The sequence below is a fragment of the Solea senegalensis genome, linkage group LG4 (assembly GCF_019176455.1).
Source record: "Solea senegalensis isolate Sse05_10M linkage group LG4, IFAPA_SoseM_1, whole genome shotgun sequence".
Taxonomy (NCBI): domain Eukaryota; kingdom Metazoa; phylum Chordata; class Actinopteri; order Pleuronectiformes; family Soleidae; genus Solea; species Solea senegalensis.
In genome coordinates, this window is record NC_058024.1 from 17,669,157 (window position 1) to 17,696,684 (window position 27,528).

Below are 27,528 nucleotides of genomic sequence, written 5' to 3' on the forward strand. Positions count from 1 at the left end.
AGTGGCGACAAATTACGTGAGCCAGCAAAAAAAAGAAAAGAAAAGAAAGAAAGAAAAGGCCACAGGCTATTAGCCCTGGAAAGTTACCATGTCTGTGCATAACTTCATGGCTGAATTCAACATTATCTGTGATGTGCAAGGGAAATGTTCATTTACTTTGTTCCAAGCAAATATCAAAAGACAACAACCAATGGCTTTTAGTGAAATGGGATGATTTACTGTGAGCACTGAGCTTCTATTACAGGCTTGTACTTGCTTGTTATATTCAGTGGGGGTAAAATTATGAGATGGTCACAGGAAATAAGAAATATAGAGGTCAGATAAAGGCTTCTCAAGATAAACGACTTCTTTTCTATTGAGATAAAAATCTGCGAGGGGGGGGGGAGAAAACTTAGAGCAGAAAGAGGTCTTGTTGCAAAGCCATTATATTGCAGTGAACACGAGAGAAAATATAATTGAATCCCTCTGGAAATCTCCAGTTCCTCTCCCTCTTCCTCTCAGGTTTAAGGTTAAATACAAAGGAAATACAATAAAGACGTAAAATCCCTCAGAGCAGCAACCAAGTTAAATTAACCATTTTTATGCTTTCCAACAAAGTGTCTCGAGCCCATGAAGTCATTTTTTATCACGGCAGGAGTTTCACTATAGTGTGAAATACATATACAGCAATTTATAATTTTAGAGGACAGAAATCAACATCACTTTGTGTATCATGGCTGAAAAAAAATAAAGAGTGAACTATTACTCTGAGGGGGTTCAGGTTCAGGAGGAGTGTGTCATTCACTACCCAGGAAGTTGGATGCAATCCCTGGCTCCTCCAGGCCACACGTGCCCCACACTGTTTCCCCGACTACTGTGTGAGTGTGAATGGTGTAAATGGGAAAAAAAATGATTTGAGGGGTTGTCATGACAATAAAGGCATTTTATAAGAATATGCTAATAATGTATTAAAAAGAAAACCAGTGCACGTGTCCTGTGAAAATCTAAATTGCTATGTTACTCTTAATTGTGTCACTTGTGCAAGATTATTTTCTAAATAATCTTGAGTATATATTATCACAACAACACAGAAACAAGTAAAAAAGCCTGGAGTATGGCCACTTCATTCTTTAAGTCACATGTTTTGTGTTTTCTGCATTTAAGAGAAAAGTCAGCACCCAAAAGCTTGAGCAAACCAGACATATAAACGTCATCGAAACAGCTTCATGTGTGTTCGCGTGATGGCAGAAAGACAGCTTGCCTTACAGGCTCATGGAGACAGACAGACAGAGTACTCAAGAAGAGTATTTGTACAAGGGACAGCACAGGCTTTGTGCACCCGAGGAAGACGCTACGTTTCTAAAAGGCTTTGCACAATAAAGACGACGTTAATGGGATCAAGTTGCTGCCCTGGAGCCTCTTTTACTTTACCTGTGCAACCTCATACTTCCAAGGTCTGAGGACACCTTCAGTATGAAGTGCCAGCATCTTTTTAAACCCGCCGTGTTCGACAACATATAAAAAAATAAGCTGTATCTATTCAGACATACCTCCTCTCCACTAATGCACATATCACCACGTCAAAGAGAGTGGAAAAATACGAAAATGCACCGTTAATTTGGATCCACTTGAACATTTTAATGGGTTCATACTTGGGTCACTCCCCATATCAACAAGACATTTCTTTGACGCTGGGTAGTTTTTGAGTCATCCTGCAGTCAGACGGACAAGTTATTGGCCATTAAAAGGCAATTTGTCTGTCTGTCTGACAGCGTCATCGCTCATTTGTTGCAGTGTTGTGAAAATGTCACTCTATTCTCATTATGATTATGTTAACAGTTGATCATTTATAATCCCTGCACATGACTGTTATTGTCGCACTACAAGGTGAGTAAACTTCAATCAAGGCCGTCCACGCACACACACACACACACACACACACACACACAAAAGGTCAGAGTTCAGAGAACCAAGATGCTATCAAGACTTTCTGATCCCACCTGGTGACTTATTTTCATATAATTTACAACACACTTTAGCGAGGGTAGCGGCCAGCTTCAGCGGGCTGAGCCGACAACCCCAGAGCAGCTCCTGCAAACCCAGTCGAGCCGGTTCACGACGAAAGAGTCCGTCTCCACAGAAAGAAAAAAAAAAAAAGAAAGAAAGAAAAAAGTCCAGCATGAAGGACAAGGAAAGAGGAATCCTCTTAATGGTAATATCCTGGTGCGCACGTCCATCTGTTGCTGGAGACGAAGGGAGAAGAAAACACAGGGAGGAGTAACGTGAAGAGAATTACAGGTGTTCTTTAAAAGTAAAGGGAAAAATGTATTTAGAACACTCAAAACCAGTGAAACGAAATCCTTTCCTGCCTACAATTATTCTTTTATGTACAGGACGACAGGGAAAGATGAACGACTGCAACTCATCAATAACAGTTATTGATCTGTTCAGAGTGCAGATTCATTTGTTTTGCTATCGTGGAGGACAATGAATATTTTCACAGGCGTTGAACCTTTGTCCTTTGTTCCAAACGATTGTTTGTCGTTGTTGTGAATTGAATATATATTGGTAAATATTGTACTTCACATTCAGCTTTATTATTGACAATGTGTAACCCATTTTAGTTTGACACGGAATAAAATAAATAAGAATATGATTATTAAGAGTAAGATAAGCCCCTTTTTTGTGCCAATTAAAGATGCAAGTGAGTACACTTATGGTAAAAAAACAAGAATAATACACTGCTATATATATATATATATATATATATATATATATATATATATATATATATTCATGAATATGTCTTTATTATCATTTTGGTTAATGAGGTTCTTCATTGACATTTGTGCTCCTTTTTGGAGCCAATTAAATTCAGTTTAAAAAAAGAAAGAAGAAGTGTAAACTCACGTTTGAACATTGCAATTATTTAATTATTTAAAAGACTCTTTTTTTAATTGTCCCACGAGTCATTTCTCACGGGAGAAATAAGTTAGAACATTCCGTATTTCAGGCTATTTCTGTTCCATCAGACACCAAACTCGATCCACCAACGACTAAACCACATGTCGACGACGGCTCGGTCCGTGTTACACGGGGAAATATATATATGTATGTGCGGTTCTGAAACGCCTACCACAGCGACAACAGCTCTCAGCATCAAAAACACAGCTGCTGATTTATGCCAACAGTTCATATCAATTAGCCGAGAGCTTCCTGGGGATGTTAGCATCCAAAAACCAAAAGCCATGATTGATGACTGCCATTTAATCGAGGCATTCATTTCGTCATGACTGTCAGCTGAATCACTTTTTACTGGGCTTATGTTTTATGTGCTTTGATTTACGGGGACGATAAAAAGTGTTGTCTGCCCCGCGACTGGTGCGCGCCACACAAACGCACTCTTTCCGCAAATGAGGACGCTGCTGTCTGTCCTCACCTGGACTCTTTTGACTTTTGTTTTCATTTTTTTTATTTTTTTTATTGAAAACTCAAGTGAGTTTGTGAAAGTTAATTGTTGAGAGGCTGCGTCTCCTTTCAGATCTCGACAGTTTACTGGTGAAAAATCTGTAATGTTCCCTTAACAATAACGTAAAGCGTAAAGTCCTGCCAAGGCTTTCAGTCTATTTAATTAAAGCAAGGACAGTTTTGTGGGATTAAATTAAACTTTTGGCAGGAGTAAACCAATACGCTGGGAAGGTTGTGGTTAGTGGAGTGGAGTGGGGTGAAACTATTTATGAAAGATAAGCAGAGAGCCCATCCTTTTTTCAGCTCTGCTGATAAAATATTATCTTTTCAAAAACAATTAGGGACGTCTTTGTGTCCTTTGCGGCGGCGCCAGGAATAAGAAAAGGATTGACGGAGATGAGGTTTTAGCCTTATCTGTTCAAGACAAATAAGTAAATAGGGCTCTTAAAATCCCGGATTATCCAAGTCAGGTTTGGTTGCTGTGCTCGTCAGAGTTCAATCAGCCGACTCTTCTCTGCCTGCATGTCTGCGAAAACGTGGTCTCAGCTGAGGCTGATCCATGTGCAAAAGGTCTCTATAGATTAGGAGAGTCCATAGCTCTTTCTAAGCACAGGGTCAGGGATCACGCAACAACTTCAGGCTTTTTTCTCCCCCCGCTCGCTCTTTATCCAGCTGCTGATGCCCACAGTGTGTGTGCAATACTTCACTGTAAGCCCCGCGAGGCTCAAGGTGAAATTGATTCCAGCCCCAGAGTGGCTGTTTTGAATGGGCCTAAGGTCAGGCTAAATATTCCAGAGGATAAGTCATAGCTCATGAACTGCAGGATACACATTCTCACCCACATCAGCTTTGTTTCATCCTTCCTGACAAATAGCTGCTTGCCTTAAAAGATAATGAGGCTCGGTGATTGTCCGGGGTCACTTGTCATTTGTTTTAGTTTCAATGACTTTAAATCTACCTCGTTGTCAGAAGATAATTATGTCGTAAAAGTTTTTTTGTGTGTGTTAAATACTAACATCTCATATTGCACCCCGGCTATATCATTATTTTAAATGTGAGGTTAAAATAATAATTAAAGTCATAAACAAAACTTAATAGTATGTTTCAAGGGCGGTCACGTCTTCACAGGGGAGATGAAAAAAAAATTTTTTTTTTATCATAACTCGTATGAATAATACAGTGAATAAAAAAAACCTACACAAGCAAACGCATGATCAGAAGAAGACAATATGACTGCAGAAGGACCACAAGGTTAATACTGTGTTTGAATAGATTGTGAATTTAACAGGAAGACAGAGAACGGCAGTGTCACATGAGACCACAAGGACCCTAACCCCAAACATAATAATAATATAATATGATTTAAAACACTTATTTAGTATTTTTTCATTGATTAAATGCATATCTAAAAGCCTTTAAAAGCTAAATGTTTTGAGTTTGCAGGATTAAAGAAAAAAAAAAAACTGCTGTCAATGAGTGTTAATAAAAGCACGAGACCTTGAGCCAAATGTATAAAAACACTCACTCTTATTCTACCCCAGTTAAACAAATGAACCCATGACTGTTCATTGGTTAAACTCTAGGTGGCAGTGTTGATGCAATGACATGTTACACGGCTTTGGGAGAGAAATCCACCTCTTATACCAGTTTAAAAAATGTAGGTACTCATTTTAACACTGTGTTTTTGGTCGTACATTATTTACAAAAAAAGAAAACAGAATTATGTATTTGTTTTGGTTAATTTTTGAGTATATCAGACTCTAAATGATCAATCCTTGTTCACACATATCCAGACAGCAGTCATTTATTCAAATATCTGTATAATTCATATAATCATATTGGTATTCAACATCTATTTTCTTCTGTGTGAATTTAATATTGATTTTGACAAAGAAATTCTAATAAATCAGATTAATTCAAAAACTGGGACATGAAATTTTGAACTTTGTACATTGTACATTTGTAATTTATTTGTAATAAAAAAACAACGCAGAAATTAAAAGATTAAATAAATGTGATACATTAGGGTAATATTAATTGCTCTTTATTTTAGATTTTATTTAACTAAATTATAATTATAAACATATCATAATAAATACATTTTATAAATGACATAAATAAATTATGAATAATGTTGTTGCCTGATTACGGTGAAATACGTGTCTATTTTATGTTCATTCTTGGGGCTAAATTATATAGTGACTAACATACACCATAAAATTTACATGAGGAGAAAATAATTAAGATTATGGGGATTCATTAATGCTATAAATTCTATAGATACATACAGATATATAATTGAAAGAAAGGATAAAAATCAAAGATATATTATTTGAAATATCCCAACGTGCTGACTAATTTCATACAAACATGCACGATGCCCTCACATCATTAATTTAGTGATTATTCTAAGCAGTACACTGACATTCTCCAAGCATGTCTGAAGTAAAACCAGTTTCTCTTTGCTGCACCTTGTGCGCATTATGATGTAATTTGCTGCATGCATTATACTGTACGTATGTTTTGTGTTTACTGCCGCTGCGGCCAATGTTACTGCTGTGTTCAGACTCCACAGTGTCACAGAGCACATTTTGCCTTTAGTGGCTCACTGAGTCACACAGGGAAGATTTATGCCACATTCAGACATCACTGCTTTACATTATATATATTCTTTTTATGACTATCTGGGCCATTATAGGATTGCGTGAGAGAATGATGTCTGTGGGCAATATTAGAGGAGTATTAATATCATTTTCTCCGGCATCTTTCACGTCTCCTTTGGCTTGAGTCAATACTGAGCTTGCATGGAAGTCATTACTCTGAGCCAAAGCCGCTTTCCCAGTGCCTCGCTGTTTTGTTCCATCTGTGTTGTAGTCACCTGAACATGATCTGAAGTCAGCCAGTTAAGTGACCTAGAATAAATACAGTCCAACTCAGTGGAGGCAAATAAATCAGCCTGGCTCATTTAACCCACAAGATTCCTGCTGCACATGCTACAGCAGCGCAGAGCGTAATGAGAAAGACATGCCTGATGACAAATAATTTATTCTAAGCCCTCTGCTCCCCTGTTACTCACAAAGTGAGGCATCTCTCCTCATGTTTACTTTAAGTCTCCATGAGTCCGTGACACCTGCAGGCCAACATAGTTCTTTCTCTCTACTATGACACTGGTCTTTTTCGTTGTATAACAAAAAACAACAACAATTTGGTTGTCATGGAAATGTGTTATCCTCTCTGTGTGACACAAAGGAGTAACATTTCCGCATGTAAATAATTTCTGTGGTTGTTTCAGTGTATCCCCAGATGCCGCATGTCTATCATCACGTCGTAATCCGTGTTTTATTCTTGAACCACATGTGAAAATTCTGGAACTTTAACAGCAGCTTTTGTTGCAGGGAAATAAGACAAGAAAATGCTAACCAAAAAAAAATGATTCCGCTGTCAAATTATGGAAAATAATTGCTGATTTGCTGAGAAAGAGACTAATCAGATTAATATAGCAAACCACGTCAGAATCCGTGTTTTATTCTTTAACCATGTGTGGAAATTCTGGAACTTCAACACCAATGTTTGTTGCAGGGAAATAAGGCAAGAAACTGAAAACCAAAGAAATGATTCAGATGTCAAATTATGGAAAATGAATTGTTGATATGCTGAGGAAGAGACTAATCAGATTAAGACAGCAAAGTCAACAGCTGAATGATTATAAATGTGCATTTATTTATGTTTAACATTTGTATTGATTGTTGGAAAATGATTGCCAACCTAAATCAGCGTAGTGCAAACACAGCTCTTTATTTTATTTTTATTTTTTTACAATTCTGTATAATTAATCGTGGCATGTTTTGACATTGTGCAGAGCTGTGAGTCAACATCACATCAACCGGTTTTGGTTTTAGGAGGATTCACACGCAGGGAGGAAAGTTGAACGTTCAGGAAGGAAGTTACATTTCACTTCAGATTTTGGTCTTTGGCTCTGGGTTGGGAAAAGTAACCTCTAGTTGACAGCTGCTCATATTCATCTGCCTTATACAGCACATTTAATAAATCAAATAACCGAACAGCACCTCCTGCTTTTACTGGCTAAATTGAATTAAATTGTTTACTGTGCAACACAGAAACAGCCCAGTCTGTGCTTATTGATTAACCCTCACCTAGTAGATGTCAGTCCATCTTAATGTTGTGAAATGACATCAGCCTCATATATGCACCTTTAAGTTTATGAAACAATTTTCTTAAAATGCCGGGAAGTGACGGTTGCAAACTCAGCAACTACGCACACACTATTACATTCAATCAAAATGAATTGTAGCAGCTTATGCTATTTTTCAGATGTTTAATGATATCACACTGCAAATTGACTGTATCAGCATGAAATAAAAAAGTGTGAGGTAATGGCAGTCAGGGATCAGGACAAAAAAACATGATGCTGGGGCACTTGTAAAAAAGTGGGTCAAAGTACTGATGCATTGAAAAAAAAAGGTATTATTCAATCATATAATACTGAATTAGATTTTTCCAAAACACTATCACTTGTTACTCATTACTGATGAAAGTAATACAAATAACACTTTTTTTTAGTTTTAGTAACACTACACGTCAAAACAGAATAAAAGTCATAAAAACAATGTGTCAAACTTACTTTGATTGTTTCCCTGTGCTACAATCACACATTAGAGCACCTATAAAGTCCCTTGTTGACGGGTAAAACCCCAGTGTGGAATCCTCACAGCCATGTTTGAGAGCTAACTAGAGCAAAAAAAAAAAGTAAATTCATTCGTTATTCCCATTTCGCGCGGAGTGGTGGTCGAGAGAATGAAGTTGCTCCATCTTTCTTAAATGTCCTACATGCTCCCAAAACACTTAATTATCGCTAGGTAAGGCTGTCCTCCTCTCAGTGATTGACAGTGGGGTCAATTAAAGTGGCTCTGAAGGGGGTGACGAGTGCTGTAGATGCGCGGCTCGGTCGATAATTTAAACATTTTAAACATTCTGATATTAATTCAAAACAAAGAGTTTATTTTTATGCATTAAAAGAGCCTCGGTGCATTATTGTGACGCTCTGAAGTGAAAGGGTGTTTCTGTAGCGCCCGGTGTTCCCCTCCGTCTGTGTTTTTTTGGTTTCGCCCAAACTTGGTTCAGATTTGAGTTGGTTTTCGCTGCTATCTGAGATCGCTCGACTGGAGGTGAAGGACCGCCTGTCCCCTCTCTGCCGTCGCTGTCAATGGCTTTCGGGACGTATTTTATGTGAATGCCTGGGCCCTTGAAGTGACCAATAATGGATATTCTATGGATATTATGGACCATACCGGCCGTAATAGCAGTGGAAGGTAAGCCCGTGTCTTCATCCCGGCGACTGAAGCCGCATCCTCTCCTCCTCATGCCGGCTTTTAGTTTGAGACAAAGCCCGTTAATGGCCGTTTGCGCTTCACCAATTTAAACAGCCAACAATTAAATGAATCAGTTTCTTCTTCCTTTAATACGTTACACTGCGTTGAGGGTAACGTGGCGGTTGTTGGTGCTGTACAGAGTGAGGTGAAAGCAGCAGGTATATGGGTTGATGATGGTGGTGGTGATGATGATGGTGGGACACAATAACGTGCTCCAGCATCTCCGCAGGTAAACGGATGCTGCTGCTGTTAATTGCGGATTAATTTGCGGGGGTTTTGTTGCGTCACGCAGCAAGAGCTGCAGCAGCTTCGTGTTCATGCGTTTAAATCTCAGAGGTCGCATCCTGTGTGGAGGTGTGTCACAGTTGGTTCACAGTTAAATAAAACAAAAACAAAGGTGAATTATAAACAACGGCGCTTTTCACACAGAGATTTAATTAAAATATTCATAATATAGCATATAAAACCTGTCTGTTTTAAATTAGTGCTTTAAATAAGGACTAAAGCTTGACAAAAAGGCAGCAGTGTGGCTTGAAACACAAAGAAACGGGTTGAAAAATGAAAATAATATCTATAATGTAAAAATAACAGTGTATTGATCTTTCAGTATTATTGTCTTTTTAAAATATTAAATGTATACTCAATGGGAATCTATAAATCCCATTTACTCTATTACTACTATTCATTATTTTGAGACAACAATAGTATTTTTTTCCATTATCCCCATGAATATAAAAGGTGATGAGTGAGTACTTTGCAGTGTAAATTGTGTTTTTGTGTAGGTGGACTCATTTGCCTCTGTGTCAGGAAAGGAGACACTGAAGGATGGAACGTGTCAAACCAATCCTACATGTATTCAGGTTATTTTTAGGATGCTGTCAGAAAACAAATGTGTCTTCTTCCTCTGGTCAGTTAGACTTAACCTCATAATTACAGACGGAGCTGAGAAAACGCTGCGAGAAGCTCAACTGAAAGCAACCACAGGATGTAACTAAAACAACAAAAGGACACTCTGTAATAAATACATGTGTGTGAGAAATTAAATCATTTCCAATGTACATGTGTAATAACGTGTCAAACCCATGTAGGGATACTGATGGCCTGTCAAGTCTCCTGTTGGACTGGCACAGAGTTTGACAATTGTCTCGCGTGTTTGTGCAGACTTGTACTGACGGCTCGTGTTTATGGTCTCAATGTGGTAACACATCCAAGATGTTTTTTAGCAAAAGCAAATCTTCGGGGCCGACATTGTGTTACCCATTGCGGCAGATTTAAGTTTTGCATCATAGCTTTAAAATTTAAGTCATATATATTTAGGTATAGTCACAGAACACTTGTCCTGGTAATATTATTTATATTGTAGGATATTTTATGTGTTGTACAGTTTTAAAAACAAAACAAGACCATTTTAATGAATGGGAGAATTTATGACCTATATTTCATATAATTCCTGAAATTGAATTTATTCTGGGAAACATTTTTAGATTTCTTTTTTAAATTCAGCATAAACACACTATAAAATCAATGTGTTGTATATTGAAGCTGCATAAATCATATTGCCATATCACATGCATATCCCATATCTTTGTTGTAATGAAGAATACATTTAATATTGATATACACTAAATGTGTGTTTGATTTGTGTATAAATATAATATGTGAAAATATGCATTTAGCCCTTCGTGTACATGAAAAATCCATATGATTTGTTCTCTTTTTAATTACTAATTATGTCATAATCGGTGTTATTATGGTTATTGTTATCATTGTATCTTGCTTCTGTCTACGATTAAGTGAATCACTCTGTTGTAAAAAAAGAAAAGAAAAAGAAGAGGCTTTTTGAAATGCAAACACAGTTGTCAACATGCAACATCCACTGTGTGTCTGTAAGCCGAGAGCATTCAGTGCCTCAAATGCCACCCCGCACGGCTCGTCACATACTTATTTCATTGTGTTAAAATACACCTTTTGCTTGATGGATAGCAGTGCTGCTGATATGTAATATTACTTTAAAAACAAGATGCATAGCTTGGTGTATACACTGTGCGTTTTCGGACCTGTGTTGCGTCACTTATTCATTAAAGAAATCCAGCTAGTCCCATCGCCAACGCAGTAGCCCCCCTCCATTTTGCCCTGTGAATCACCCAAGCCGATTGTCCAATGAAGTTTCAAGGATGTCTTACGTGTGAAAAAAAATAAAGGGTTGAAAAAGAGGTCACTGCAGCTCTAATCCAGAAAAAAAAAAAACATCCCAGCATGCAACAGAAAAGCACTGTTCTGTGGATTGTTTTGACACATTTAATGCTGGGACGCTACGTTTCTCTTGTTGATATTTTTTGTTAAATAGAGAGCGACAGGTTATTGAATACTTCTGTGTCTCAATCGCAAACATTTTAATTTCTTATTCATTGATCAAATTTTTTTTTTATATATATATATATATATATATATATATATATATATATATATATATATGTATATATATTTTTATATAACCTCCCACATTGCTGGACACAATCATACGAAAGGGTTACTTGTTATACAAATGATCAATGAATCAGGCAGGGACCATAGTGGAGCGGATTAGAGGATTAAAACCGGCCAAACTTAAGAACGTCTTGGCTGTGCCCAAGTAACCATTTTGCGAATAGTGTGTCAGGACTTTCAAACGTGTTAAGTCTTATGAACTATAAACTGCACCAGTGCTAATGTCAGCCTGTGACCTTTATTTTGGCGTGTTGTCTCTTTTTAGACAATATCTTCCCCTCTCTCTAGTCAGTATTGCCATGTTGGACGAGTGTAAATTCATTCATTAGTAGCATTTGACGTTTGTTTTTTTTTAAAAGAAGCATTTAAATTCCCTTGTCAAATGTGAAACCACTCTAACTTGTTGATTAGTGCTAATGTGAACTGCAATTGATGCCATGTATTATTGGTGTGGTTAACAGGAAAAGACAGGCTCTTTTCAAAAATTAATGGAGGTAGAATTGCCAAGGAAATTAGCCGAGCTATGTCAAACATGTCTATGAAAACACGCTGTGGATTTATACCTTCATTAGCTCACCCATTCATTGTCATCAGTGCTCACTTGACAGTCATGTACTAACAACGGCGCTTGTATAATTCTGCTGAGTGGGAAACGTCAGACTCATACATATAAAATTGTTGTAGCTTCTATTGTTGTGAAATTTACAGACAAATCACTTGGCTTTTCCATGTTGTGCCCACACTTTCTGCTGTGGTATTACTGTTTGTACGATGCAAGCGGTGAAATCATTTTCTGGTAGGATTGGCGTTGCTATGATGCAATAACCCAGCCTTGTCTGCAAGTACTTGTTTGGGTTAACAGGAAGATAGATCACTCTGATACAAGATTCTCTCTCTCTGGTTCTTTGAAGAGGACATAATGGGACAGAAACCACAGCAGAGGATGGAGAAGTGGGTTAGAATGAGATCACAGCATGGAGTCTTTAAAAAATGTCTCGCAGATTTGATTGCATTTCAATATGCGCTGCATTCCTTCACTGCTCTGTGGAGCACTGGAGCCCACTCATTTGAAAGTTGGCAAACACTGACTAAGTTGTAAGTCTGATATTTGTGGTTTGATTTAATTTGCTTAATTACATTAGCATTTTTGCATGACCCTTTTTAGTTAACTTGTTGTTTTTTTTGCACGAAAAAACGTCAGGCTGACAGTTCAAGGCACCACATGATTGTTAATGTTTAGAAAATCCTGCCAATTTTGGTAAAGGCGTTTTCATATGTAAATTTGGGAACCGGAATTGTTTTGTAAGGCATAGAAATGTGAGCGTAACATGGCAGCATTATGTTTTGTGGAAGTCTAACAGAAGACAGGCGGAGGCGGGCTCAGCAACGGGATTAGATAAAGGTAAAATGAGCGACCGTATGCAATCCACTGTTTTCTCAGTCCACCCAATGAGCAGATGCAGGGAGCTGGTCTGCACGCCAACCGCCACAGTAGGCTTTCACAAAGAATCTGTCTCTATTCAAGCCCTAATCCATGCTGCCGAGAGCCCAGGCATTGTCACTTTGCATGCAAAATTTCAATTAGTGCTGGTACCAGTTGTTTCACTTGAAGAAGAGTGTCATATTTCAGAGACATCTTGGGCTGCTTTTGGGGTGAGATTGGGGCAGAAGTATCACTGCTTTGCGAAAGAAAATTTAGTGCCTTTCGCTCGGTATAAGGTTAGTGACTTTGGTACTGAGCTGCTTTTCCTTCTTCTGGCGATTGTACTGGCTCTGTAGTTACATTTTCACTTGTTTTTTACATATTATTATGTAAAGTTAAACATGAAAAAAATATTGATGGACATTTCCTTTAAGGCAGTTTCCTTTTGAGTTGTAGGTTTTGGCCCCAGCAGGCTCTGAAAGCGAAATAGTTGCGCATGTAGCCAGTTTGGCTATGGATTTGGTTCAAAACATGATGGACTGTTTGACACTGTTTCCGTGCTGCGGTTTACTGTCTCAAGCCAGCACTTCATACTCTCCTGCCTTTAATTGCCCAAACCCACACACACCTTTGCCCTCTAGTCTCAATGCTAGAAGCTTGTGGAACATATTGGTAGAAAAAAAAAAAACCCTTATGTTTACAACATTCGGTCATGGATTCAAATAGTGCTGAGCAGTAGGACCAAAAAATGTTAGCACGGTATTTTTGAAAATTTCAACGGTTTCACGTTATACAACGGTATTTTTTATGCATGAGTATGAATGAGTGATCCAGAGAGGCATAGCTGAGTGTGTGTGTGTGTAACTGCATACATTATTGCTAATACGTGTTCATTGCTGCAGTTACTACCACAGTTACTTCTTCAGCTAAGCCCTTACTTAGCATGTGTGCTGCAGCAGTGAAAAGTGCCACGTTCCATTTTTCATACACTGGTCTTGTGGTATACAAAAATTAATATTATACAAAAATAAATACTGGTTGTCAGGATGAACTGGTATACTGCCCAGCACTAGATTCAAACATATTCACGTAGTATTTATATGGCTTCAGGAAGTTGGACGTGGAATGCCATTTGATAGGAAAGCAATTAACAGGTATTGTATATTGGAACCTTTACAGTGTTTCTCATAATATTTGACAGCATTATCCTTTTAAACAGAGTAAAGTACAAGTAATTACTTCATCAATGTAGATTTTGGGGGGTAAATTATGAGTGGTACTGGAAATGTGTGGGTGGCTGCTAGTGCCCATCTGATACAGGAATTAATACTGATATCATTTTTAGTGAGCGAATAAATTCCAATATTGATATTCTTGTTCTTTATATGTTTTCCTTATGGGTTGTTGTTTCAGCGATTATAGATTTTGCACCGCATAATTTTCAACGTTCATCTTCACAGTGAGTGCAATTACAGTATAGTATACAGTATATATATATATATTTATATATATATATAGCAGGCTGTTACCTTCACAGACAATTACAGATACCATTTCTTAATCACCCTAAGCATCTGTTTCTGATTATTGTGCTGTAAAAAAAAATTTTTGGCTTTGGGAACTTGTTTCGTGCAGGGAGGTTGGTATAAAAGACTGATGTGGAATGTTGTTGCAGTGTACACGTGAAAGATTTACACATCTATGCAGCATATGACTTTAGTTGCGGTTGTTGCTGCAGCAGATCTACAAGCTTTGAAAGTGTGTCATATCCGTGTCAGATTTACTTGCTTTCATGCTGTATTTAAATTGAAAGCATCTAATGATCTGCTTACTTGAATTCTGGAATTAAAAACCATACTGGGTTACACTACACACACACACACACACACACACACACAAAAACATAATACAGCCTATTCCTATAAGATGACAATCCAAAATGTAATTGTATGCACATCCATCACAGACTGCACACAGTGGCTTGAATTCTTACTGTTGCTCGACACAATGTAATAGTCTTTTCAGTAAAAACTTAGCTTGTGCTTTTACATGCTCTGTCATGCATCATCACATACCCTGTGTTTACCACATGGACAGCAGCTTTCCCCCACTTTTATTTCCTTTTAAAATATTATGTTTATTTCTGCTGTCAGCTGTATTCAAAGTGCCATTTAGATTTGGCTCCTACTTGATACGTTTTAAAGAATAAAAAATTATTCAAACCAGTTGTTTCAAATTCTTCGAGATTCAACTTAATACCAACAATGTGTGACTCCAACTAGCAACTGAATAAAAACTCTTTCTTTAAAAGTAAATATGACAGGCATGAAATTCCCCCATTGTCTTTTAAGCTTTAAAAGTGAGAAAGTGCCACGAGGAAAAAAGAACTAAAGGGGGAAACAAAAGGGGGGAAAGCAACAACTTAACTGTTTTCATCCAGTGCAGTTCCTCATGAATTACTGGTAAACCTAATTACTTAGATGCTTGCATGGTTTTGATTTAAAACACTTTCAGTGTTAAATTAACACAAATTATTGTGTTGAAAAGCTTTTTTGCCTTCATTATATGCATTACATATTTCAGTAATCACCATAATGTGTCCATTATCATTAAGTGCTGCAAGTTCATAGTTTTTGGAAATGTGATAGATAAATGGAATTTAACTCTAAAGGTACCAAAAAGGTGTATTTGTGTAATTTAAATGTCAAATTATTGGTGAGAGCACATTGCCACGTACAGTTAAATTTAACGTTTGACAGCTGGATGTTCTACTTGCATGGGCACAGCAATTATTATAATCTGTCACAAGTGTGAACATGTTTCAGTTGATGAAGAAAGTCTGAAAAGATGTTTCAATCTAATCTTAAACACATAAAGGTAAAGGGCCCTACCAATCCACTTTCACATAATTTTGGGGTTGGTAATCCCAAATTAAAGCATGTGTCCGTTAATTAAAAGTTGCACCTAACTCCTAGGATAAAAAAAAACTTAACTGTAATGTCTAGACTTTCTCTGGAATTATGTTTTCAAGTTCATATCATTGGTCAAAAGATGCATCAGATAGGAAATGCATTACTTAGTTAGGAACTACCACAATTTGGATTTAGAGACTTGTTTTTCTTCCAGAAATGATATGTTTGGTGGAAAGTCACCAGAAATGGAGAGTATTACAGTGCAAGATGTAGTGCTTCCAGTCCTGAAATTAAAAAAAAAATATATATGTAATATTAATAAAATACATTGAAGAAGAAGAATTGAGTTGATTTGATGAAGGTTGTACTTTTATTTTACACAGATAGGTTAGCTATGGAATAAATTAATTCATGATGTTTGAATCTGCAACTCTGTTAAAGTTCATGGCTCACTGGCCTGCCTTAACCTGTGTGCGATTAAGTTTGAATATGTAAACTTTGCATATTTTTCTCTTGACTACTGTAGAGTAGATTGGATAAATGCATCTAAGCAAGAAACTTGCTTTACCTCCATGTAACCTCTGATATTTCGCACAGGAATCTAGATCAAGGATGTTCTTCTATCCTGCTATCTTAATTAGCACATGTTAATTGGCGATGTGCAGTCTCTTGGCAGGCCCGATTCATCCCGACCCGTTGGGAATAGAAATCATTATGGGACAGTGAAATATATTTCCATACATGATTCAAAACAGAAAATGTTGTTGTACTCACAATCCAAATGGCCCCCTGACACGTAAGCCTACTGTTTCATACACATTTTTTGTGCAGTCTGCTTCATTTGACTCCAGTTGAATATTTTATATTTTATTAGCATCTTTGTCATCGTGTGATTCCTCTTCGTGTCAGTAACACTGTTGTTCATAGGTATGACAACAATGAGTGAATTGGCTTGGACAGTAGCGTTGGACTGATGTGATCCCCGTTCCTCTCACATCCTTCTTATGAATGTTGTGTCGTACACATTAACAACGCGGCGCTTAAAAATATTAACCCAGCAAAGTCGGCTGTGGGTAGTACGCAGGGAGAACGGACAGAATAAGGAGGAGGTGGAGGGAGCGTATACCCTGAGAGAGGTCAGACCTTGTTTCAGAGAGCCCCAACCACACACACACCCCAGGTACTGTGACACTGTCTTTATGAGTGTGCCCAGCGAACACAAACCCACCGGATTAGTGTCTGGCTCTCAATGTCCCCGGGAGCAGAGCCCATCGGGCGAGACAAAGCGTGGCTGATTGCGTGGTCATCTGCATCACAAAGAGAAGCCTTTTCTACCTGAACCGTTGCGTTTGCGCCACACTGCACATCACATCTATCAGCAACTCTGGACTCACGTGACATCTGCCTTTTGTGTTTTTGACCACTCTCTGTCTCCCCTTCCTATTCTTTCTTTCTGGCCCACACCGTCTGTCCACCATGGCTCATCAACAGCAGGACCCCCTCCCCCTCTCGTCCTTCCTCAGTTGAACCACCTTCTCAGTCTGGACCAGAACTGTTATGTTTTTTTGTTTTTTTTTGCAGATAGTTATGTGCTCAGTGAATTGTACATCATCTTTCACGACAAAGAGCCACTAACACATCCAATGTCCTTCCTCTTTCCCCCTCTGGCTGTGGTGGGCCAGCTGTATCTCAGTTCAGCAAACATGCAGACACATCAGACAAAAAGCCCACTCTCCCGCTGTCAGACCCTAACAGGTCTATCGGTCTCACTCGGACAGACAGAGCACCCCAGCTGAGGTGCTGCCAGTAAGCCACACGTTTTATCTGATTAGTGTTCAGGCAGGCAGGCTTTGCTCTTCTATAACTGATGACTGTTGTCTTGTGGTGGTGACCCAGCCAGTTCCACCAGCCATGACAGAGATGGATCAAGCCTCTGTCTTCGGATTATCTCCTTATGCTTACTTAGACATGCGTCTATGACAAGCCTCATGTTGATTTTTATTTTGCAATATCTGATCATCATCATCATCGTCCTTATCATCTTACTTTTTTAAACCCTGTTTTACTTTCATAACTTAAAACCTGAACGTCTTGTTCTACTCTTTTTAGAATAGAATATAGAATATATACTTTATTAATCCCCTTAGGGAAATTATTTGAAATTGAAATAAAATGTTAATTTCAGGATAATTGAAGCTGAAATGTATATATATATATATATATATATATATATATATATATATATATATATATATATATACATATATATATATATATATATATACACATATATGTATATATACACATATATATGTATATATATATATATATATATATACACATTTGAATCTGCAAATTAAAATGATTCCATATATTGTATGGCTAAGGGAGGTACAGAAAGGGAGAAAATAACAGCTTTCCTAGTTTGATTGTTCATTTCTGTTCTCAAGTGGCTACATACAGTATATGTGGAGAATTTGGAAGGAAACACAAAGCAAGTAAGTGATCTGGCCTTTGACTGTGACTTGAGTGAATTTAGAGAGCAGGAGCCCATTGTGTGTTCATTTTGAAATTACAGCCAGTCAGATTTGAAACCTAGTAAACTCACTGGGAGTCCTAGAATGGGATATACCTTGTTGAAATACGTAAACAAATGCACAACTGAAACCAACCATTGCCTCATGGTTCACTTTGATGAAGCTGTAGTAAACCTAATAACAAATGCAGCATGAGGGTGGGGGGAGTTTCAGAGGTGATGAATCCCAAAGGCAAGGGTCATTGTAAAGGCACAGTACAGTAAATGCATTAGTGGCTAATCACCTGCAGTCCAATTACTGAGAACTGCCAGGCCATGATGGCTAATTGTCAACAGTAAGGGTGTAATTTTATTTCAGCTTTCAGGGAAGGATCTGCTGGGAACTGCAGAGGACACCTCATTTATATTCCTCACTGAAAAGTGGAGTGTGTTCTTAATGAGACTCTTCATGTGACCTGAACAGTGCTTTGAGACCGAGGCACTTTAGCTGGTTTACACCCTCACATATTTACAGTCACAATAAGCCACATGTTTGGACGGATGACTCATCGTGGACAAGCGAGGACAACTTTTTCATTTTTTATAATGAATACAAGCTTATTTCAAGAGGAAATGTAGCCGAAAGTGAAAACATTTAGGCTTTTTAAGGGCTAATATATGCTGGGTTGCCAATTTGTTGGGCACACGCAGCTAAAACAAATCCAGTTTAATGCAGCTGTCCTGCTATAAATCCTTGCCTCAGGAAGGTTATATTGTTCAGTCTTTGTTGAAACTGTTGAATCAACTCTATCAACTGATCATTAGTTTGGGGTGCTGTCGAACTGCAGGACGCTGCATTATACAGAGTGACGCTGACGTCGTCTATCCTGTCTCACGATGACATTGTATAATAATTAGAGGCAGGTTCTCAGATCTCTTTAGCACATCTGTTTTTACGTCAACATTCTGTTTTATTTGTAACATAGATAGTCTCTGTCTACACACATACGCACACATGCTCCAACCAACACAGCTCAGACTGCGATTGGTTGTGTGTGGGAATTCCACTGACAGGCAGACATAACATGTTGGTTTTCTTAGTTTGCTTATTTTTTTGCGGTTGTAAATAAAACTTTCAGCTGTAATTTCAAGTGAATGGACAGGGAGAGAGAACTGCAAGCCAACAGCTGTTTCTATGTGCCTTGTGCTGCTCCCAGAGAAGGCAAGAGAGGAATGAGTATTCTGGAGAAGAAGCCAGAGCAGCACCATTTGAAGAGTTTTCTGTTTAAAGAATTATTCACACATTGGCTGATAGGGGTTCTGGCTTTTGAGGTAAAGTCTGATTTTCAACCTAGATGTATTAAGTCATTCCACGCAAATCAGCGTATTTGCATGGACTCGATTAGGTTGGCATGTCATTCCAGTCCTAAACTAATTTCCATGACTTCTGTAAATTTCCAATGTCCTGCGTGTTTCACCAATCCACCAAGCAAAATATAAACCCATTTTCTGGTTGTGAAGATGCAGGCGTTAGACACAAACCTCTCACATTCACAAGCTGCTGAATACTGCTGAGGACCATGGAAAGTTATTGTTTTGTGTTCAGCACAAAAGCAAGGATAGTTTTTTGTAAAATGTTCTGAGGGAACATACAAATACAAAATTATACATTTACAAATATGGCACAGGAAAAAAAAAATCAAAGTGAGTCAGATTAAATATGCATAACTGTAGTATTAAGGTGATGCTATGGGAAATGTGTGTGTGTGAGTAAAAAAAATAGTTAACAAATAAAAATCACGACTAGGGTTTTTGTAAATGTGTTGTCTGATACTGTCAAACTTGGCATTAGTGATACAATTGATATGAAATTATTGCAGCAGAGACGTTGCTTCCTAAAATGAAAAAAAACTGAGCTCAGCAGAGCTAAAAGTCAGCATGTGAATGATTTCTGGTCATCAGGAGGACACGGTGAACCTGCCCGTGGTTTTATTCTGACGATTTATTTAATTTCAAACAGGGCCATAATTTTGATTGATTAAAAGCAGGATTTTATTTATTTTATTCTGACCTCGAGCCAATTTCATCAGTCTTCCTGGGCTCATGGTTCCAGAATCAATATCCTAGAGTCAGCAAAGAAGAGGGCCATATCACTGTGTTAATGCCCAGGAGCCTTATTAATTGACACTTCATTGTAGTAATTTCATATGCAGCAAATGATAAATGCACATTTTTGGGCTGAGAGAGTTTTATCTAAATTTCCATAACCACTTGTCTGAAAAGTGGATCTAGTGTCAGGAGCAATCAGCAGCATCTGCTAGACTTGCACTTATAAAAGCTGCCTTTTATGAAACATCTTGTTTGTCTCTTGGTTCCCTTGACAATGCGATGTTATTTAATTCTAATTTCTAGCAGAAAATGCGACCTAAAATACATGCAAACAAACACTGCCAAAACAAAGCTTACAAAATGGGAGCCAGGTATATCAGGAGATGGTGAAATAAGGACTGGTTTCCAGGCTTTCTTCTGGCAAGGCCTTTTGGGTAGATATCACAATCATATTGGAGGGCAGCTGGAAAATCCATAGAACATCTCGAGAGAGAGTCACTGTGCCTGTGAAATCAATCACCAGAGATCCAGCTGAGACCGTTTAAGGAAATGCATGTTATATGATAGGGTTAACATGGAGAAAATTATTATTCATACTGTTCAAATTGGGTTTTCATCTGCAGATAATACAGGCAGACATGTATGTCAATAAAGACATCACAGATTTAGTCAAACAGTCCATGTCTCGGACCTATTTTTAGCCTTGAAGACAGGAGTTGGCAACAGAGATGATTCTATCTAAATGAAAGGTTTGTATATTATTTGGTCTGTGTCTCACTGTATTTTATTACTAAATAAGCAGCAACAGCAGATAAAGCTCCGTAGCAGTCAGGTTGTGGGCATTCTAAGATTAAACATACTTCTATTGCTGGGCTGTTCACTTCACTTAGTCAAAATGTGGTATATTATATTAAGGCTGCTAATATTAGCCTTCTAGTCTATTACACCTTCTTCAAGCTTTAGAAATAGTTTGACATGTATTGGTCAGGCAGGCCTGTGTGAGCTGCTGTGCTGCTGTCAGGAAGCCTGCCTGCCTGAGTGATTGAAAAAACATGTTTGGGATTAGCTGTCTGTCCTAGTGCGTGTGCGTGACTCTCAGGCAGGCGTTTGTTTCCAGGGGTTGCATGGCTCTGCTGCTGCGGAGTGATGTTGGACATCAGGTCTCCAGACTGTGCCGACAGACAAATCTGAATGCCCACACATCCACCCGTACATGTCCCCACGCTGTGGCTCCATAGAGTCATGCCACCACTTAATGAGAATATATGAAGACATAATTTAAATCCTCGTTCCAGACATCCTGTGGGCTCGCTGGATTCAACGGTGTCAAAATTGTTGCTCTGAATTAGCTTCATTTTGCCTCATTGTACAAAACGGAAAGCCTCCAAGTCATTTTATGACTTAACTTTTCCTCCCATGACAAGAACCGGTAAAACGGCTCTTAACACAATTCTTTTTCCCTTTTGATCTTATTGCCTACAGTGATATGCCCTATTTCTGTAAAAATAGAAATTGAGACCCATAATAGTGTTTAGTGGTTTTTTACTTTTTCTATTACAAGGATACTAGCATGCTAATTATCTATCTCTCCAATTCTTTCACACTTACACACACACACACACAAATGTCTGAGCACTTCTGTCTACACAACACCTGCAGGGTTTGGCTGTCAGGGTTTTTTTTTGGAATTATGGCATTAACATGGAAACCAGAGGCCTGAAGTTGGATTAGTCATGAGGAGGTGTGAACAAGGTCAGGGCAAAGACAGTGTTTCCGCTAATATTTTCTATCATACTTTTTACCCTTGTGTGTCTAATCACAGAAGTTTGGTTCTTTACACAGACAAACTTTCTGTCCCAAAAAAAAAGGAACATTAATTTTGCAGTTTAGTTATAGTGGTTGTTTTCTTCTCTCATGTATTAACTTGCATCTTATTCTTGTATATACATTATGCTCGAGGCAGTATTTTTTTTTAAGGAGCCTTAAAATCCCCTTTCTTGACTACACCATTTCTGAGTGAGCTGTATGCTCAACACCCTAACAAAGCAAGGCTGTGGTAGCTGCCTCGACTGTTAAAGATTAGGCTGTCAATGAAACAGACATTTGACAGTCATCTTTTTAGCTTTTTATTCAAAGCTAAAATGCATTGCTTTCCGCAAAAAACTACATTCCGCATTGTGCCAGGTTCGAAATGTCAATGATGGACTACGCAACATGAATACAAATACAGTGTTTACTGAAGTGATAAACTTAGATGCATTTGCACTGTAAAGCAGGCAGGTGCAAGCTGACAAACCCAATAAACATGATTTAAATCAATATGAAGAGCACTTTAAACAACAAGTGATTTTTAATGCTTCACTTGCACTCCAACTACCATACAGTTTAATTTAATGATACATTAGTTTAAGTATGTGAATTAGTTTAAAATGGCTAACAATGAGTAAACTGCCAGGTCTGTATGCTACTGGATGAAGACATTAGAGAGCAAAGATTTGGATGAAGGAACCACTGAAGGACACATGCGTGTATTTTGTGGCCACATTTAAAAAAGGAGCCCAGATAGTTCCATTTATTCAATAACAAATTCTCCGGATGTTGGAATCAGATGCATTTTACGGAGTGATTACTTCTGCACTAACGTGGCAAAAGGGAACCCTGATACTCAATGTTCCTGCCTTTTCAAGGTGGTGGGAACAACTGACAGTACCTAATCCTTCAGCAGACAAAAGAAGTGTGCTAAACTCTCACTGGTTGTCGCTTTCACTAGTGTTAGATAGCTGGAGGGCACCTCTCAACAGTTCATTCTTACAGCCTTGAATGTCCCGTTTCAAAATGTTATATTCACCGCCATCTTTACCTCCTTTGTTCTGCTGCAGGCTGGTTCTGTAAAACTACACCCTCACAATTTTTATTTTGCTTTGACCATCCGCCACCTGTCATCCCTACACTAATGTGAAACATTAACAGCCTAGGAGCCTGGATAGAAATTCACCACTGCATAGAAATACATTACCTATCACTCTGTCTCTGGATTAGGACTTTGCCAGTGACAAATGATTTAAGGGCCTTTTGCAAGGTTGTCCATAAAAAAAACATATGTGCCTTTTCTCCTCTCTCCTTTTTTTGAGGGCGTTGGTTAGGCAGCACCAGATGTGTGTGGTGAATGGTGTTAGGGTTTTTTTTTTTCCTCACTAGAGTGTGTGTCAGATGCCGTGTGCAGCTGCACTGAGGTAGGGTTAAGTCGGTTCCATGTGGAGTGAGGAGGAGGTGAGAACCAGCAGGTGTAATTGAAGTGGTTAATGGGCTGTCTGAAACCATCATTCTACACGACACACCACATGGAGAAGCTCTTTATCATTGTATTGAATCTGATAAAACGGCTCTTATTCAAAGACTTACCATTGGTCAAAATGGGACCTTTAAAGATGAATACAATGTTTGATGATTCATGCTACACTTGAGTCTTTTGCAGTGGATATCTGGTATTTATGGGGCTCTCAGCATAGGCTTCAGATTTCTTTGTTTTGCTCTGCTCAGCGTGTTGTTACTTTTCAGTTTTGATCAGGCAGTTTTTCCCCCCCGGTAGATTCTGTGATCCAGTGTAATCCAAATGTAGTGCACTTTTTCTTGCTGCATTCTTCAATGACAGTTCCCAAAAGATGGAAACCTGCATTTGAAGCATTTATTTAAAAAGTGATTACATCATGTATTTCTTGGTTGATAAATAACTCAAGAAGTTTTCTTTTGCTGTTTTCCGTAGCCTGAGTTTGCCTCAGCCCTCTTCTAACCACATCCCTCCCAAGCCCCATTCCTCTCTGCCTGGCTGTATGCCTAGTCTAGTCCCAGCCTTCCTCCTGAGCTCTATCTCCATTCCTCCCACTACAGCCACAGCCCAGATCGCTGCTCTGTTCCAACCCCCCCCCCAGAAAACAAAGAAAAACATACTTGATGTAAGGTCTTTATGCACCATGCAAACACAGAATAGAACAAGCTGTTTTACTAGGAACTTGTACAGACGGAAGTGTGCAGCTCTTGCCGGAGCAGTTGGGGATTTGTGTTTAGCTCCAAGGCATCTCACAGGAAACAGGAAAGAAAAATATTCCATGTTCATTTAATCCAACCAGTTTTTCTTGCAATGGGTCTACTGCTAACCTGTTAGAGCGCATGAGTGTGGAAGAGGCCGGAGAGCAGTAGAGTGGATGTGTAGGTGGTCAGTAGAGGCATTTAACATCACTGACAGTGAATTGTTCTTTTGGGATGCACTTCGGAGAAGGTGCAAGGTTGTGTCAGAAGCAAAGTATGGTTGGATTTAGTGTGCAGACATCCATTTTAACGAGTCAGTACAGCTGCATCGCACATTTCCAGTAAACGTGGCTGGCGCCATCATTCAGGTCCATTGGGGAAATTTTCTCTGTGCAAATTACAGCTAAATACATAACAAGTGGATACCTGAGATATCTGAAATGTGTAGTGGTGAAACTGTTTTAAGTAAAATTAAACTAGACAACCACAGTCAAAAATAACTGATTCATCTACAATGTATGTGTAATGTAAGAGTAGGTGCTTATGTTTAGCATTAACACTTTTTTTAATTCATACTAATCTTTACTTATACCCCTGAAACATCCCTGTCTCAAATGTCATAAGACATTTCGCAGATGCCATGCACAATAGGTGGGTAAGGCAAATGATGATTGGACTGATTGGAAGGGTAGATGGCATTAATCAAGTTTTGTACTGAGCCTTAATCACCCAGTTGCAATTAAAACTCTCAACACTCTGGCTAGACAGTGCACCCAGCTCTCAGGCAGTGTCACTGATGATACGAGCTGGTGTAATGTAATGTGTTACCAGAGAACGCTGGATAACAGGGTTTTTTTCCTCATTGTGTTTTCACCCTATGATCAGTTTCAAACAAGAGCTGGGCCTTTGGCAGTCTTCAGTTTAAATCAGGCAAAAATCCCCTCGTAATATACACTCGGCAGCAAAAGCTACAAACAGAAGATAGTCCCTGTCTGAACTATAGGCTTTTCTTTTTGTGCTGGTTACTCTTTCAATTATCAGACTGAGAGCAGTCCAGGTTTTAAAAACTTGCTTTATGTTTGCCTGCTGAAATAACATAAAACAGTCATAGCAGAGACATCAAACTTTCTTTTATAGCCAAGATAATTGTGTGTTTTCGTTGACATTTTTTTTTTCTTTTTTGAGACATACCTCACGAAGAAGAGGTGCACAAATGGATGTAGCTTTTTTGGCCATACATGGTAGTCAACATACAGCAAGCTCACCATTCATCAACAATGTGTTCACCTTTGAGACGGAAAATTACACCCCCAAGTAACCTCTGTCTTCCTACTAGAACTGTGAAGAGCAAAACTTTGCCTTAAAGAAGCATAGGTTGTCATTGCTAGTATGAAGAACAGCATATCACATATTTTTGTATGAACCTCATCTTGGTGACTCTCCATGTTTTTTTTTCTTCTTCTTGTTGCTCATTTCTGCCGCCTTACTGATGTGTGGCTGTATAGCTCCTTATCCAATGCCAACAGGAGTTTACACGGCTGAGTAAGAGTCGAATGGGATTTTTAAACGAAGACCATCTGCACTGAGGATCTGTTTCTCGTGCACGCAGCATATGCCTCAGTATGTAGATAACTGAGAACACGCTAATATCCTAAGTGAATTAACCTGCCGTGGCACCTTCCCTGTTATCCTCCATCTTAGTCAGGAGTATCTGACAGTGAGGGGTTAACTCTTAAAGATCCCCCTTGTCTTACTTAAAACACATCAGATCTATCAGTGGAACATGAGTCATTAGTTCCTTTTAGCTCCCTGGCCAGTAGACACGAACAGATTGCATATATTTGACTCAGGTCTGGAATTGCGGAGGGACTTACTGCGAACAATAATCACATATTTTTGTTGGACTGCAAGATCCTGAATTGACTGCACCCAACTGCCTTTTCCTTGTCTGCAGCAGTATTTAATGTGCTGATTATTGAAGCCAGGCTTGGCAGGACGGAGCAAGGCATTAGACAGACATGATGAAGTTTTGTACAAGAACTGTAGCAAGGAAAATCATACCTAATCTCGTAATTAGGAACGCAGAAGTCAGCATGTAATTTTCTGTTATTATGTGTTTGTGTGCTTCCTTTGTTACCTCATCAGGAGATGGGCTCTGCTGGATCAGGCTATAGGTTGTTGCTGGACACTTGAAGCAGATGTGGGAGTGCCTATCCCGTATGTAGGTTCATCACACTTTGTCATGATCAGCATATCATTTCCTTCTTTCCGCAATTATTTCAGAGACGCTAGCAGACTATCTATGGTTATTACACAGCTGAGCGAGTTCAAACGTTCATCATTCTCAATGGAGAATATCTAATAAGTGGTCATTTGCATTTTATCTGCATTAGCAAAGTAAGTGTATAGCTTTTTAGGCCAGAAGGGGGGACAGGGAACTGTGTGGTTAGCTACATTTTCAAGCCCTCAAGAAGCATCTGGCTTGAAAGACTATATGTGCAAGAGTTGTTTTTAATTTTCCAATAAATGCAGCGATAGATAGATAGATAGATAGATAGATAGATAGATAGATAGATAGAAGCACAGAAACCACAAGGGTATATACAGCTCTATAATTTCTCCTCAGCATGCCCCCCCCAGTTGGTGATATGCTGCTTGGGTTAGCATAACAAACTCTGGTCTTGTTTTTCAGCATAGCGTTTTCTGCTTTCATGTCTGCAACAAGATGATTGGCAAGGGATTTGGCCTGCTCTGCTTAATCACTGCCTCACATCTTGCATTTCTTGGAACATATATGAACACTTAGAGTGACACATTAATTTATGATTCTCTGAAATAAATCTGCAGATTACTGCAGTGATAGAATCAGGAAGCCACATAGGAGTTCAGTATTTTAGTCAGAGTAGAAATGATGTCCATACTACCCAGTGATAGGAGATTATGTTGACGTTCCGGACAACTAATCAATACGTCATTTTGTCCAGCTAAATAACAAATTCAGCAAACAAAAAAGGTAAACAACCACACATTTTGTTACCCACAAAGCAACTCCTCCGCAATGTCAGGTGACTCCCAGCGTTTCCGACAGTTCTGCCATTGCAGTCAAGGCTTTGACTGGCCTTTGTGTAAATGTTTTGCAAAATGTTCCAGGTTAAAACTTTGTGCTAAAAATAGCCACAGTGGTCGAGCCAAGAAACGCCGCTTCACCCCAGTAAAAGA

General features: G+C 38.6%; 2 protein-coding genes across 11 annotated transcripts in view; one reads left to right on the top strand and one right to left on the bottom strand.

Moving 5' to 3' along the window:
* lactbl1b (lactamase, beta-like 1b) overlaps nucleotides 1-8,297 on the bottom strand; it is a 40,501-nt gene extending 32,204 nt beyond the window's left edge. For all 6 annotated transcript variants that reach the window (XM_044023824.1, XM_044023823.1, XM_044023822.1 and 3 more), the window contains exon 1: nucleotides 8,090-8,297. The gene's annotated coding sequence lies outside the window, so the exon portion shown is untranslated. The remainder of the gene's footprint in view (nucleotides 1-8,089) is intronic.
* A 331-nt stretch (nucleotides 8,298-8,628) lies between these two features.
* Nucleotides 8,629-27,528, top strand: part of ephb2b (eph receptor B2b) — a 110,600-nt gene continuing 91,700 nt past the window's right edge. For all 5 annotated transcript variants that reach the window (XM_044023558.1, XM_044023560.1, XM_044023561.1 and 2 more), the window contains exon 1: nucleotides 8,629-8,777. In XM_044023558.1, coding sequence (XP_043879493.1) covers nucleotides 8,726-8,777 — 52 coding nt within the window. In that variant the 5' untranslated portion in view covers nucleotides 8,629-8,725. The remainder of the gene's footprint in view (nucleotides 8,778-27,528) is intronic.